Raw genomic sequence first — 15,955 nt, forward strand, 5'->3', positions numbered from 1 at the left:
GCTTTTGTTGTTGTTTTGTTGTTTGGGGTTTTTTATTGTGATCTTATGGAAATTAAAAGCTTGTCCTGTGCTAGTATTATGTGCCTGTAAGTTATGAGTGTTGTTTACTAAGGTCTCAGCAAAGAATGCTTTCCACATGACTTTTTTGTACAAAAAAAACCAGAAAAGGGCAACAAAAATGAATAGAGACAAAAACTTTCAAATGAGAATGGACTACATTGCTTAAATTCACTGTTCAGAAAAAAGAGATGATACAATAGATCTATGTATAATTTTTAAATGAACGCTAAGCTAAGATAAAGACAATGGTTAGACAGAAAGTTAATGGTAGAAAGAGGATTATAGGAAAGCACTGAAACTACACAGTCCTTTAGTTAAGGACAGAGAAAGAGACTGAAAATTAATGAGTGCTTTAAAATACTATTATGTCATTTTATAAGGCCTAGATCATAAAAAATAATGTGGACTTATATATTAACTGTTGAATTGTATATTACATAAACATTTGTTAAAAAGATAAGTCTGTGCCTAAGTGTTCTTTTCTAATAAAATCTGACTATGGTTTTTAAAGCATCTTTTTTTCCTAACACATTCCAGTTTGACCTTAGCTTTCTCTCTGATTTCTTTTAGAAGAAAAAGTTTCTTAGCCTCAGGATTAGAAAATTAATTTCACTTTCTTTACAAATTTTTTTTCAAGTTACTTGCAAGAAAACTCCTGTTCCACAATATAAAACATGAATCATCCTGAAAGATTATACCATTTTTAAAAAATCTTAACTTGCAGTCCCATTTCAATGTGACTGGGAAAGGATACTAAAGTTTCTTACTTTTTATGTCACATTTTGAAGCTAACAGGAACTCAGTTAAAAAAAATCACTTAGTTGTACCATAAACAATTTCCCTTTTGCATGTCAGTTACTGAAAGCTTCTGAGCCTTTCTACTAGGATTGAACATAAATTATACCAAAATCTAAGGCCACCAAGCAGTTTTTCAGAGAGGATATAGAGTTCAAGTGTCTTTTGTGAGTCTGGCAGAGAAGTCATTGGTCATAATTTAGGATTTTTAGTATGCTTATGATTAGTATCTCTGGCTTCTTTCAGTTTAACACAGTCCTGTTAGTGTCACTGTGTGCAGCTGCTTGCAAAGCCAAATCAGTAAAAGCAATACATACCAGCCAAAGAAATGGCATCAGTTGTCACAGTTGAGCTGTGTCTTTGAAATAATTTCTACAGTACAACATGCTTAATTTGACTGGTTTTATTTTACAAAATGTCACACTAGCAGAAAATTAGAGTAGGTAAGCCAGGAGCAGAGCTGTGTTTTGGGGAGAAAAACAGCCTCTTGATGCTTCAGCTCTGCCTCTTCTTTCAGCACAGTGAAGAGTCTCAGAGACAGGACAGCTCATTTCCACCTATCCCAATCCACATGGGAGGGATTAAACCAGGGTTATAGAAAAGCATCTCTCATGCAAGATGGGGGGAAAAAAAAAAAAGGGAGGGCAGATTTGTTCTTTGAGTGACTGCATGGGTACAACAGACTGTATGCTCCTGTTAGGATAGAGCAGGTCAGTCAGCTTGTTTGTGCCATGAAATATGTGAAAGTAGTAACATGCAATTGCATTAGTGGTCACAGGGCCCATTCTGATTTTATAGCTGTTGTGCTCCAAGAAAGATGTTTTCTGGATTGTGTGAGAAAAATAGGGATTGAACAGTGTGATTTAACTTGAATTAACTTTGTTCCAGTATGCAGTGTAAGAGATAGGGTTGTGGCAACTCTTTAGTATGTGAAGAAAAGTAGAAATTCTGCAATATGAGACATACAAAGTGGAGAAAAATGTGCAATATTAGAATTGTACATATTTGCCCAGTGTTTTGGAATGGCAAACCTAAATATCTTCTGTTGAGCCAGATCCCTTTCAAAATGTGGGGTAAGTGAAAAAAACTCAGTCTGGATGTGCACCTATGAACAGGTTTCAATATGATAAACTACAGGAAATTTACACTTCTCTCTGCCCTGTGTCACAGAAGGAAAACTTCTGCATCAGTGTTTCACCTGCAGTTGTGCTTTGGAGAGTGAAGGTACTAAAGCAATTATCAAGGAATAGTCAATATGCTCTAAACTTGTGGTTACCCTTTTTCTCTTTTTTATCTTTTTTTTTTTTCTCTTTACCCTTTTTCTCTTGTGAATTTATTTATTTTTCCCCTGCCAATAATCTCAGACAGTATCAAACTCAAACTAACAGAAAAGGTGAGAGAGGGCCCTACTAGGTACAAGGCAATCATAACTTATAACAAGATTCTAATATGCAGAAGTGTTACTTACCATATCCTGCAATATTCATTGCCACTTCTAGGAGATCAGTGTAAGACAGATAAAAGTAAATACATTTTTGCACAGAGGATAAGGAACTCTCAGAATTCATTGCCACAGGAGGCTAGGTTGACAGAGAGTATAAGCAGATTCAAAAAGATATTAGAGACATTCATAGGCAACGGGTCTAAATACTAAGTAGATATAAAAGAGAACAAGAAATGTGCACTCCAACATCCCAGGCAGAATGACTGTGGATGCTGGCAGAGTACAGGAGGAATGGGCTGCAAGAAGTGGCCACATTCACATGCTTTCCTTAAGCAGCCACTTCCCTTATCACTGACCAGGACAGCGTGCCTGGCTACATGAGCATGTCTCATGTTCCTAGCTCATTTCTGCCTAACTAATGAATTGTTTAGAACAGAGCATCTCAAAGCTTCCCAGCAGGACAGGCAAAATTTAATTTTGTGGCTGTGACAGAATTGCTGCTTTAGGCACCATCTTCCCTGAGAGCAGTGAGAGGGAGCGAGAGCTATGCCCGGTCACCATGATGTGTTAACTGTGGGCCAGCTGCCCAGGAATTGCTCTACTGCTGCTGCTAAGGCAGCACAGGATGGCTTAATATTAACTGTTAATTAGCATCTTCCCCAACACCCAGAGTATGTAGATTTGCCTCTCTAAACCATTGTTTTTCTGCCACCATCATTTTGCAACCACAGCTAAACACTCTGTGTAGGACTAGAGTTGGTATATTAAAATGTGACAAAGCTCCCTGAATAATTTATATCAAAGGCTCCATTTCATACTTAGTTGTTATCCTATGGGTTTCCCCCTAGGATATGCCATCTAATTTCAATTTAAAATGTAAGTTCCATAAATTACCACTGCACAGAAGTTGTTTTAGCATGCCATTTATGAAGGTAATGGTGCACATTGTACCAGAAGTATTTCAGAGTTTCCACTCCTGGGACTGCAGATTCACGGTAAGCCGGTAAATGGGGAACAATGAGGAGTTTGCTGGAAAATTGAACAAATTCACCTTAAGATATCAAAGAAAATCATGTCTTAATGTTCTGAACTCTGTAGGGCAATGTTTCTGCAATGACTTGGGCATCTAGATTCCTTCTCGCATTAAGCAGAAAGGAAGTGTATATATGGTGTGCCATGTGTATTTAAATAACAGTTCCTGAAAATGCACTTAGGAAGAGTACTAAGACATATTTATGGTAAGGTATAAATAAGGCCCAGTATACCATCAGTTCTTAATCTTTGTTTTAGATTTGTGTGAATCCTGTTTTATTCCCTCAGTATATGATTTTCTGAAAAAATCGTAACCTCAGAGAAGAGCCAGTCAGGGTAACAAGTTCCACAATGATTTAACAAGTTGTCATCCAAATATTAGTGAAATTTATATAGATCCCTGATCTCTTTCAAAAGAAAGATGTTCTAGTAATTTTACATTTGAAAGTATTATAAATTATATATCAGTAAGTGCATTTCAAAAAAAAATTACTTTATTTACGTCTTGCCTAACTTAAAAGAAAATCATGTCAGTCATTAGAACCGTTTTACTGTGCATGAGACCACAGTTTGGCAAAATACCTCTCCTTCTGTATATAGGTTGAATTCTTATTCTTAACACTAAATATCTTTAAGAGACTTTAAATACCTGCTTAAATTAATGAAATTGTTTCTTGAGTAATAATAGCAACTCATTTGGCATCTACTGATTTTATAACAGCATTTTAGATTTTGTTTTATTACTTAGTCATACAACTACATCCTTTGATAGGAAAATACAATGTGATGTTCTCTAACCAAATAAATGTGTAAATCTAGAACTGCTTCTGACTGAAGTTACTGAAGTAGTGTACCTAAAAGAAAGGGATTGATATTTAGGTTATAGTGTACAAAGCTACCACATACAAGTAATGTAGCACTGAATCCCCAGGCTGTATATATCTTGCTTTAGTGACCAGTATCTAAGGACCTGAGATGGTCTGTCTGTCTGTGAGATATTCAGGGTTCAGTAAGCCAACTTTTTGTTCCTAGTCACAGACCTGTTTTTTTTGTGTTTTTCCTCATGTAAATTTGAAAGCAGATCTTATTATGTGTAAGACTGCATACCAGTAATAAATGCATCTTTCTGTCTCTTAGGCAAATCTCACGAATTGTGGAGCTTCTTAAGAGTCTTTAGGGAAGAGTTAGTGATCATTTGTTAGTGGGAAGGGTTATGTGAATCTGCAAGATGCTTAGTTCCCTTCTCTGCTGTGCTCTTAACTTGCCTGGGGGGTTATCACTGTCAGTGATTTGCCTTTGGCCTGTTTGATGGGAGTTCAGAAGACACAAGAGAAAAGATTTCACAGAAGAAGGAAATGGAGTATTTTAAGTCAAATCTTATATTGCTTGTGATAAGAAGCGTAACAAGCAATTATTTGAGGGAAGGATGCAGAAACAGTGGAAAAAGGGATGGGCTTTGACACAATGCAGCAACAGAAACAAATTTAGATTGTGTGCAAGATCTGCTACTTTGAGACTGATATGCTTGGTTCAGGAAAAACACTCAGCGCATGCAAGTGCACTTGTGAATGTGAATGGCCTAAATGATTTTAGAATCCATTTACAAACACTTATATCTACCTCAGCCTGCCTGCATGATTTCTGATGCTTGTCAGCTACACAAGACTGTATTGCTTATCAAACAAATGGAAAGCTTGCCAAGTGTCTTGCAAAACTATGGGTCCTGAAACCTCATGAGAACTACTTTTGAATCTTGATCTTGGCCTGGTCCAGTACCATTCTGTTTCCTTTTATGTTTCTGCTGTTTTCTGTTCTTTCACTTCCTTTAGTAGTTCCCATCAAGGTTGGTGAGATTGTAATACTGGCAGCTCATGATCAAATGATCATTGAATGTTCTTTGATGAGGGGTTACTATTTAAAAGTTTTGATGCTGCTGTTTTTAATTTATATGTTGCCTATACATGCTTCATGTATCTGATTGAATGCATTGCTTTGGATCCAACAGGCCAGAACCAGTACTGTGGACGAAGGATGGTGGAGAGCTACCAGATCCAGAGAGAATGGTTGTCAATGGCAGGGTCCTAAGCATCAGTTTCCTAAACAAAACAGACAATGGCACATACCGATGTGAAGCAAAAAACCCTATTGGCCGAAACAGCACAGAATATGTCCTGATAGTACATGGTGAGTGTGTTCTGTTACATTTTTGGTGCACAATATGCATACATAGCATTTAAAGAAAATACGATCAGTTGTTTATGATCATCACCGAAAGAACAGCAAGAAAAAGACGGAAGTATAATTGCACTTTTATTGATGCTATCACCTAGTCGAGGGGAGTTCCTTTTATTGGCATGCCTCTCTTCATACAGTTTAAACAAAATATGTTCATGTTGTCAACTTTTTGCAGATTAAGCACCTGTACAAATGTTTTGCATTATGACCGTATTGTTTTATAAATACTTGTCTCAGGCAAATGCTGTTCAGATAAAGCTGGTTACAAAAGGATATATGAAGAGAGATATGGAAATACTAGATAGATGGGTGCTTGAGATTTTTTTATTTAGTTTTTTATGGACCACCAAAGACAGGATGTCAGATACTTATCTTCACAAAAGTTACAGCCTGCTACTGAGAAAATTCAGCTTACACAAGTTCGCTGATTGTCATCTGGCCTATCATTGCAGTCAATCCTCAAAAATATGTCATGTCCTAAATTCATGATACTTCTTCTAATAAAATATTTCTAATATGAAGGTTCATGTTAAATTACAATTGATTTGTTTTTCTTAAATAATTAGGCAACACTATGTGCCACATGAAAAGAGCAACTGGCTTTTACATTGACCATGAAATGCATTCATATAACTGAGGTATAGGAGAAACTATAATACAAAGTTAGCATTTGCCTTTAACATAGCTTTGCAATAGGAATCTAGCCACCTCAAAACATAATATTCCCTTATCACAGGTAATTATAATTTCCATAAGATTATGAGTTCTGTAATTTGGATTTTAACCTAAGTGAATACAGAGACAAAAGTTCCAGTGTAGTTCATGACAATACCTTTTTCCCTCTGATTTAAAAAAAAAAAAAGACACTTCTTATAAATATGTCAAAATAAAATGAAACAATCTAATACAAATTCTAGTCTGTAAATAGACATGCAAACTATATAGATTTTAGTTGCTTATGATGAATTCAAGTATAAGAAATATATGTTTCTTTGGTATTTGTAAGATTTCAAAAACATTATTCACTAAAGGTTTAACCTGCCTTTAGGTATTTGGCAGAAAACTTAGAAGTGCTACTTTCAGCTTTCAGTAATGAGCTATTTTTTGGCACTGTTGATGAAATGTCATTTATCAAAAGAATGCCTCAGATTACTTTTCATTTTTCTTGAAGTTGACTATTAGTTTGTGTAGGATTAGAGGCACAAATAAGGAGGTCTTTGCACGAGCAACACAGAGCCTGTACTGCTACGTGAGTATTTCTGTATTAAAGGCAAATAGAAAAACTAAACTGTCTAACCTCTTCTTACATTAATTACTACAAGAAAAGAGAAAGAAAAAATGTCTTTTACATTCCAGAGGTGGTGGTGGTGTATTGGTTGTTGTCTGCAGGCAGAAACTGCCCTGCTTTTGATGAGGTAATGGCTTCTGCATTTACCAAATTTTGAAATTTCTGTCATTTTTGTTTTCTGCCTTGTTTATTTATGTGATTAGTTCTGAAAACATGGCCTTTAATAATGCTAGATTTTTACATCAATGGTGACTTTGCAGTATACCTCTATCAAAGAATATTTCAAGATCTGGTATGTGTCTTTCACATAATGGCATGCTCCCTGTTGATCTGATTACCCTGCAACAACTTCATGGCAGACTGTAAAATCATTCATTATCAGGAAGGCATTCTATTACATTTGGCAGCACATTAGGCATGTTATCAGGTTTGGCTTGAACACTGCTGACCTTTTCTGTTATGAGTACCTGAGTTTTCCTAATTGCATTTCTGCAATTCCAGTGTTAGAAAGTAAATGTCAGGTGCGTCCAAGGTTTCCGAAACAATGGGAGTAGTGTCACAGACTATATGATGATGTTTAGTGCTTAAACAACTTACTACATTTCAGAGTTGTTATTTTAAGTGCAGAAGAGACTGACACAATTATTTTATGAAGTGTAATGCAATCACTTGTATAAATCAATTTAAGCAGTGTCTTACTTCTTCTTTAGCTCATTACATTCATGAATGTCTCTAGTGAAACATAATCCACCCCAAATTATACAAGATTTTCTCTCTCTCAGGGGGTCAGCAAACCTACTTTTTATCATTTTCTGAGATGCATTCTCCCATTTGATAGCAGACACTTTTTTTTTTTTCTGTATCTTCCTAAATATACTGTGAGCATCTTTTGATTTCTCATCCCATGTCCCATGCCTAACAGGTTGATGTAAATTTTTTCACCCTTTGTTAGAGCTTATTTATCTCTTAAGTATTCTTTCTTACCTGGAATGTTAGGTTTCTAAGCACATCTTAGATTTAACATAAGATAAGGTACATTCACAGAGATAGAGGAGAGGAGAGGGGAGGAATCTGCACGAGGAGAAGATTTCTTCAGCGGAGATTATTTTAAATTGTAGGTCAAGGAAATAAGGTCTAGGAAGAGTGACCTACTAGGTCTGTAAATAAGTAACACATATGTGCCCTGGGTGCTAGTAGCCACTGTCTTAATGGAGAAGTCCCTAGAAATCCCGCTCCACAGTTGTAAAACAATAGCTTTTACTCCTGAACCCTGAGAAGTTGCAGTGGTGGGCAGAAAAAATTATACTCACATGCCCAAATTTAGAAAGACATATTGCTGGTTCCATTTTTCCAGGCAAACTTGTGTGAGAAAGCAGAGGATATCGATGGAATTTATCCTTTACAGAGGATGGGGAGCGTAACCCAATTCACAGTTTTCTTTTCTTTTCTTATCCATACTGAGATTTCCTCTACATTTTTCTTTTCTCACTTCTATTTCAGCAGGATTTTTTTTTTTTCATTCTGTTTATTAAGGTTGTAAAAGTTTTATCTGAGTTTTATTCCTTTTTTTCCCCCATGAAATCCCCCTCTCAGTGTGGCTCAATCTACTAATTCTCTCAATTTCTGAAGTTATCTTCCTAACTCAGAGGAGATTTAGACAGCTTTAGTGTAGAGAAGCTTGCCTAAAAATGGAAGGTATAGTTATCTGAATTACAGAGTAAGGGTAAGAAAAGTATTTATACAAGAAGTGGCTCATGCCTTTAACTAGACAAATTTAGACACAAAATTATGCAGAAAAGTAGGGTTTTTTCCAACTATAAGTGACGATGAGGTAATACTGTTTTGATGTTAAGTGATGGCAGTGGAAATAAATATTACTGTAAGCAGATGGATGGCAGTCTGTCTAATATAATTAGTATCTGAAAACATAAAATGTCTTTTTAGATTTGTAGTATAATTAAAGAAATCAGACTTCAGAGAAATTGAATATATTTGAATCAGATAAAAGGCATGGGCTATTAAATATGCTCATGCTGCTTTGCTGAATCAATATGTCTGCTCCTTTCATTTTTCTTAACTTTTATTATTAATAATAAATGTCAAGAAAACACTTCATGGAGCAGGAAGGTGGGCACAAAGTCAGAGTTTATAGGCAGCAGTACAAAGGCACAACGTGTAGTTTGCTCAGATATTTGTCTCATGCAGTAACAAAGAAACAAACTTTAATGCCTGTAGCTGTTGTCATTTCTGTATTTTAATTGGTGAGCTTAGTGCTTTAGAAGTGTGTATTCTGGCTAGATATATTACACTCTTTCTTTGGTAATGTGCCCCAGGCAATTTTCACTCTCTTCCAATTTATTAAGAATTTTTGTTTACCTTTGTCCAAATACTAGTCATTAATCATCAGTAAACAGAGCTAACTGTCAAACTCATGATGCTCAACCCAGAAACATAGATTCTGCTTGTAAAGCTTAGGTAATAACTGCACTGATTTAGATGGAGTTGCGAAAAGAGGTGGTCCGTAATAATCACAGAATCATAGGGGTTGGAAGGGACCTTTAGGGATCATCTAGCTCAACCTCCCTGATAAAGTGGGTCCACCTAAATCAGGTTACACAGGAACACATCCAAGTAGGTCTTGAAAACTTCCAGAGAAGGAGACTTCACACCCTCCCTGGGAAGCTGGTGCCAGGGTTCCTTCACCCTCACAGTAAAATAGTTAATCAAACTGAAGACACGGCTCTTACGTAGGTAGCAGTAGTTTGTAACCTCTGGATTTCACTGCTGAAGTCTTAGTTCAACGTTGTGTTGAATGAGTGACAGAAGTCCACATCATTGGGAAATCTTAATGGAAACAGCAGCATTTGATAATTTTCCAACCTATTTGAAATAAAGTACCTTGGTGAAATATTCTGATTTGCCTATCTAAAGACACAAATTCAATTAATTGAAATTTTCAGGGCTATACTGTGTCATGTATCAATTATCTATCAAAGCAATAAGGAAATTAACATGAATCAGCAGTTGTGGATGGTCAAGGCAGTTCTTACTGCCACAATTACACATTCAGTAAAAAGCAATTGAGTCAGTAACTCGGTATCTCTGGAGAATAAAAAGAGACATAAAATATTCCCTTGACTTCAGCCTCTCAAGCAAGAGAGGCTTTTTCTCAAGCAAGCGTTTTTTTTTGCAAATGAAGGTAACTGAAAGACCAAGTTACATTCTCGTTAGTATTTTGAAATTTTGAAATATACTTTCAAACAAAAGATCTCCCACAATGTATAAGACCAGAGGTCCTGCTGCACCTTTCCTTTAGACTGTAATGTATTTATCTTCCACATCCTTGCCTAGTCCAATTTCAAAACATTTATCATCTTAGCTTTCACAATAACCTGTAGTAACAAGTTTCTGAATTGAATTATGTGCTTTGAGGGAAAAGTATCCCCTTTTGTTTGTTTAAGCCTGCTGCTTGATCTCTTCACTTCCTAACTTTCCAATCTATGTGGCCTCTTTTACTGTTTGTGCTATAAGTATGTAGTTAAAATCACTTTTATTTTCATGCTGCTTCCCTTCAATAGATTCCCAAGTATTTCCACCTTGCTCTCAATTTCTCACTAATTGTCATCTTAGACTGCATTTCCTGGATTCCTGTCCTATGTATCCACTCTCCTTTCATGGCTTTTTTCATTTTTTTCTTCAATTTTGGTCTTGTAGTAAGTCCCTGTAATTGACCATTCTCTGTATCTGGAACAACACTATGCCAAACTTGCACTAGACACTTTAGTTTATTAACTACTCCCTTCAAATATATTTATAGACGCTACCCATAATTCCAGCACAATGCACTTTTACTTCTATATGAGTAACAACATTTTTTAAAATTAGTGGAAACCCTGTGGAATCCCAAACACATCTGAAATGGAACAAACTCCTTTTCCTATGTCTTTTCTATATTCTGTTATCTTTGTTCATTTGCCCACTATCATATTTTTATTATGTTACATTTCTGTTGAGATGTTCTCATAGGAGCCCCCCTCCTTTATTTCTGTCATTCACTTGTGCACATCTCTGACTCTGTGAAAGTAAAAACTGATTAGAATGGCAATTTGAAATAAAACTTAGGACGTGAGATTTTTTTTTCTATTTTCTTTGAAAAGTGAGCTTAACAGATAGGCAATAAATCTGATTTGCAATAAATCTGATAAATCTTGTGCACTGTTTTTGCACACCTTATCCTAATAAACTTATATAAAAAAAACCACTTCAAAATAGTCACTGAAGGGGCAGGAGGGAGGTGGGAAGGAAATGAAGCAGCATCCATGTGGGGCAGCATGCTCAGTAATCTAGTTGCCCTCTATTTTGGTGTTAAGACCCTAGACATTGAGGTATCTGAACAATTTCTGAGGTTTCCTCCCTTATAGTTTCTATGTTGAAAAATCTCATTTGCAAACACATCTCAGAAAAAGACTTTCTTTGCCTATGGGAAAATCCTACCTTGTGAGTGAACAAAGCTTGGGCTTTACAAAGAGAATTGAGTAGACCCATGGTGTAATGGAACAATAATAACATGTATAGCTACAATAGAAGGTCTTTTTAGTAAAATAAAAAAGATTTTTACCCTTACAGAAATCAAGACATATCAAGAATATAAGACTCAGAAGACTGTTTAGGACTTCAATTGAAATTCTGTGCATGTGAACACCTGTGCTTTTTAGTTTTGAGATTTTTATTTTATACGTGTTTGAATTAAATGAAAGAGGGTATCACAGTTTTGAGTCCTTAAAACAGAGATGGAAAGTCTCTCCTGTTCCCATCCTATAAAACGTAAAAATAACATTAAAAAGTACAAAAGACAACTTGCAGACAGAGGAGACTGAGCTTTCAGGTTAAAAAAAAAGACTAAAAATTTGCTTTTAAGGATTTTCTCTGTCTCAAAAGCCTTCCTTCCCCTCATACCATCTCTTTTTTTTTTCCTTCCCTGCTATGCATTCATACATACACACACACAGGACAACAAAAATAAACAAGCAGAGGTCTAGTAACTTATCCCAGAAGATTTTTTTTCCATCTTCATATCTTTTGAAATCCATAGCAGCTGAATGGTTTTCTTGTAAAGCTGAGATAGGGAGGAGCTGGGTTTCTCTCTGGCAAGCCTAAGAATGTGACATTATAAACCCATATTAAAGGTAGTGTTATAAGCACACAGAGAATTTAATCCATTTTTTATTCAGCAAAGGATAGCTGTTCCAATTGTGTTGAAATATTTTGGTTTTACATACACATCAGTGTTCTAAAGTGACATTAAGGTATTAAATCATTATCGTAATATTAAAGTTAACTTCTCCAGAGGACTCACAGTTATGCAAAAAGAGGTGGTCCAGACCTTAAAGCACAATGCAGATGAATATTGCACAATCGGATGAATTAAGAAATCATTGTGTAATATAGCTTTTATTATTGGACTAAAAAAGAATAATGTTTAATTGACATTTCAAGTATGAGAAGTCTGTTAAGAAACTTATGGTGGAATTGTTGGCTTATTTTTATGGCTGAATTCTCCAGCTATTATCCCTGAACCCTCACAAGGCAGCTATTTTGAAATTGCTTTTTGTTGATAAAATACTTGAATAGTGGAGTCTATAGTTGAGTTATGTGAATTGATATTTCTTCATTTAAAGTGACTTTAGAAGACTAAGATACAAATTTTTTTCAGTGAAGCTCTAAAATATTTTGGAAATGTCAAGAAAATAACCTTCCAAACCACAGTAACACTTTTGGAGAATCTGTGTGACACTACTACATTCTTACATTTAAATACTGGTTTTGGTGAGAGAAAACTTTTTAAATAAAGTTATTTTGGTAGGCACAACATATCAAAGTTTGGGGGTTTTTTTCATACTGAAATACTCATTGAAATTATTGAATTCAGAATATTTCAGGTGAAACACACATAGCACTTGAAAGTATTTAGCTTTCTATATACATATATAATTGGCTAATGTGATAATTCTTAATTTGAGTTCCCTATGTGATTTCTGAAAAGGAAAAGACTATATGGTAATTTTTATTTATACTGAGTCTTTTCTCTATACACCATAGTTGCATTAAGTTGATATTTTGGAGGCTTGTATATGGATAGCATCTATAATAAAGTACTCCTTGACCACTAGATATATTGCTGTTCCTCTTTTGAAAAGAACTTTTTTAATTGACCCTAAGTGATGTGTATTTCTAAAATAGTGCTGTTGAGTTTGTTATCATTGATTTGCTGTAGTAGCACATCTTTCTCTCTTAATTTTTCTGAGCTTCAAGCATTACTGTTGGGTCGGGATATAAAATTACCATGTCTATGAACATCATACTCAATCTTCATGAAGAAAATATAACTTTTAGCAGAATAATTTCACTTGAGAATGATGGCAAGGTTACAGTCTAATAGTTGATTATCATCTTCTGTTTCCATCTAGGTAATTTATTTTTCACAAAACTCAAACAGCTAATACATTATTAAAGTGACAGTAATTTTCTGAATTGAAACCTGCACCATTAGGTGCTATGTGGAATGCAGATAAGGATATCCTGTTTCTGTCTTTCTCGTGGTGCTTCTAAAACTTTTAACAATAGGTTGTTCACATTTTCACTCAATTCAATAAAGGAAAATGATGTTCTATATAGTGATACTACTTAAAACGTCAAGTAGTGATGGTAGGCTGGTGATACATCAGTACCAGGTTTTGTTCCAACTGAGGTTACAAACCTGGGGAAAGTAACACAAATGATTGGTTCTGAGCAAATGGTGATATAAATGCCTTGAGAAGATTGCAAATAACATCCTGAGTCTAACAGGAGTGAGGAAAGCTTCTATAAAAATTGCATATCTTTCATAAAGAAGTTAGAGAAATTCCATTTCTAAGGTCTCTGATCACATATGAAGATGAGCAGAGAAGCTGAGAGTGAATGTGACACGTAGAAATTTGATCATCTCAAACCGTGAATAATTCTAACAGCCAAAATTTGATGTTATTATTTCTGATTATTCTGTGTTTGCTATTGGTAATTTTAATGATTAATGATTTATGAACTTTTCTGGATTTTATCTTAGCCTGCATTTCTGTATTGTATAAATGAAAAAATATTGAATCAAATGTTTCTTACAGTATTCAATTAGTATTTTGCTTACAGCAAATGAGGGCTTTTTTCTCTCTTGTTTTCAGTATTCTTCAAACTAAAAAAGATATCACAGTGACAAAAATTTGAAATTTCCCTGAATAAATCTTCATAAGATCTTTCTTCACAGCATCAGTTTAGTCTAAATTTACTGTGGGACCCAAAGAATCTTTAGCCCCTCCTCCAAAAGGAATACTTTTAAACTGCAACCACAAGAGCTACTTTTTCTAGCTCTTACTGCTTGAATTATTGGCCCAATCTAAAAGAATCCTCTTTGTTTTGTAATTAAAATAAATTTTTTTATTAGTAAATCATATCATAGCCTTTCTACATTGGATTTTCCTCTGTCATGCTATGCCTTACTGTGAATTGCTTTGACTTAGTCTCCAAGATTCTGAACAGTTTTGACAGCTTTCAAGAAATCTCATTGCATCATTCTTTCTGTATGACTCACTTGGAAGAAGAAGGGACAAGTGAAAACTAGCCATGAGGCCAATAGGAGTATGTCTCAAAACCATTCTTAAGTTGCGGACATAAAAAAGAAAACCAAACCAATAAATACAACCATACACACACACAAAAACAAACAAAGAAACACCACAAATAAGCAAAAAAACCAAAATTCAAATGCCATTCCTAGCAAGTATGAGTATGGATCTACCGAAGTTGATAAAGTTGGTTGGAAGGGCCAGTGCCATATCGGGATCTCTCACAACACCCTGACTTCTTTCACAAGGCTGTGGTTCCCTCAGTAGCACTAAGAAAGCTGTAACCCCTTTTGAAGAAACTTATCCGTCAGGCCTCCAGATATGTGCTATGACTGATGTACTTCATGTTATGGTGTAAACTGATGTGTCATTTGTGAGAAGAGTGGTCAAAAAAATTTTCAATCAGGACTACTTTAGAAGGCCTGAAAGCAGAAGAATTAAAGATTTTGGGTTTTTTTTATTTTGTTCTCTTTGTACTCTGATATGCATTTCCTTTGCTTTTCCTTCACTGGTATCTGTACAGCTTCTTTACTCCCTAGATACGCCCTTGAGCAAAAAAATTACTTTTGCTTAGTAACTCATGCCTGAGGAGGGTATATCTTTCATCTGAAACTACCCATATTAATCCTTATGGCAAGCAAAGAAAAAGCAAACCAAAGGAATGGAGGAAGGACAGAAAAAAGTTTGAAAGGTTAAAACTGTAGGAGTGGGTAAAGTGTTCTTTAGCTATCTCTGTGGGTTATTGCACAATTGGATATGTTTTTCCCTCTGTGTTTTTTATGTTTTACATTTTCTACAAGTTTCCAAACCTTTCCTTGGCAAGAGACAGGAAGGAGTTGCAGGAGGCTCACATGTTGAAGTTCTAGTTTACTGCGTAATTGAGGAGAGCTCAAAGTGGCTTTCATCATTCACAAACGGGAACTGAAATCTCTGCACTATTGCTGAACTGTCCCATTTGATGGTTTAATAGTTAAGGTACCAAATGTCAGCCTGCCTGAAGGGAAGATGGAAAATTTTACTAAAATTAACTCCTGACTATATTGCATGTGTTTCACAATTCATAGTGGTGTGTTATACAAAGCCAAAGAGTCACAGGGAAGAATTCAACTACATGTATAGAGCTCTTTTGAGAAAAAAAAGAGAGATCATAAAAATTTGACAGATAGAATGATAGGGCCTCACTTTCTCAGGTAATGTACTATGGTGATAAGAATGTGAGAATTTAGTGTATTAGTCAAAAACAGTGCAAAGAGGTGAAATAAACTATGTTTTAGGTTGCAAAGATGCCGTTAGCTTGCTTAAGATGATTTTCAGTCGGGTACAGCTATGCCACCATGATAAAGCATTTCAGACTGGTGTTGGGCCTCTCTGATTTTATTTTAAAATAAATAACATTCTCCACTCTCTCTTTCCACTAACCTTAAAAATATTGCTGTTAGTTTTGAG

General features: G+C 35.3%; 1 protein-coding gene across 1 annotated transcript in view; it reads left to right on the forward strand.

The window, feature by feature from the left end:
* Positions 1-15,955, forward strand: part of CADM2 (cell adhesion molecule 2) — a 236,397-nt gene that overhangs the window by 161,539 nt on the left and 58,903 nt on the right. Inside the window, exon 8 of the mRNA XM_062006724.1 lies at positions 5,337-5,515. Coding sequence (XP_061862708.1) covers positions 5,337-5,515 — 179 coding nt within the window. The remainder of the gene's footprint in view (positions 1-5,336; positions 5,516-15,955) is intronic.

Source organism: Colius striatus, chromosome 1 (genome assembly GCF_028858725.1).
Source record: "Colius striatus isolate bColStr4 chromosome 1, bColStr4.1.hap1, whole genome shotgun sequence".
Taxonomy (NCBI): Eukaryota; Metazoa; Chordata; class Aves; order Coliiformes; family Coliidae; genus Colius; species Colius striatus.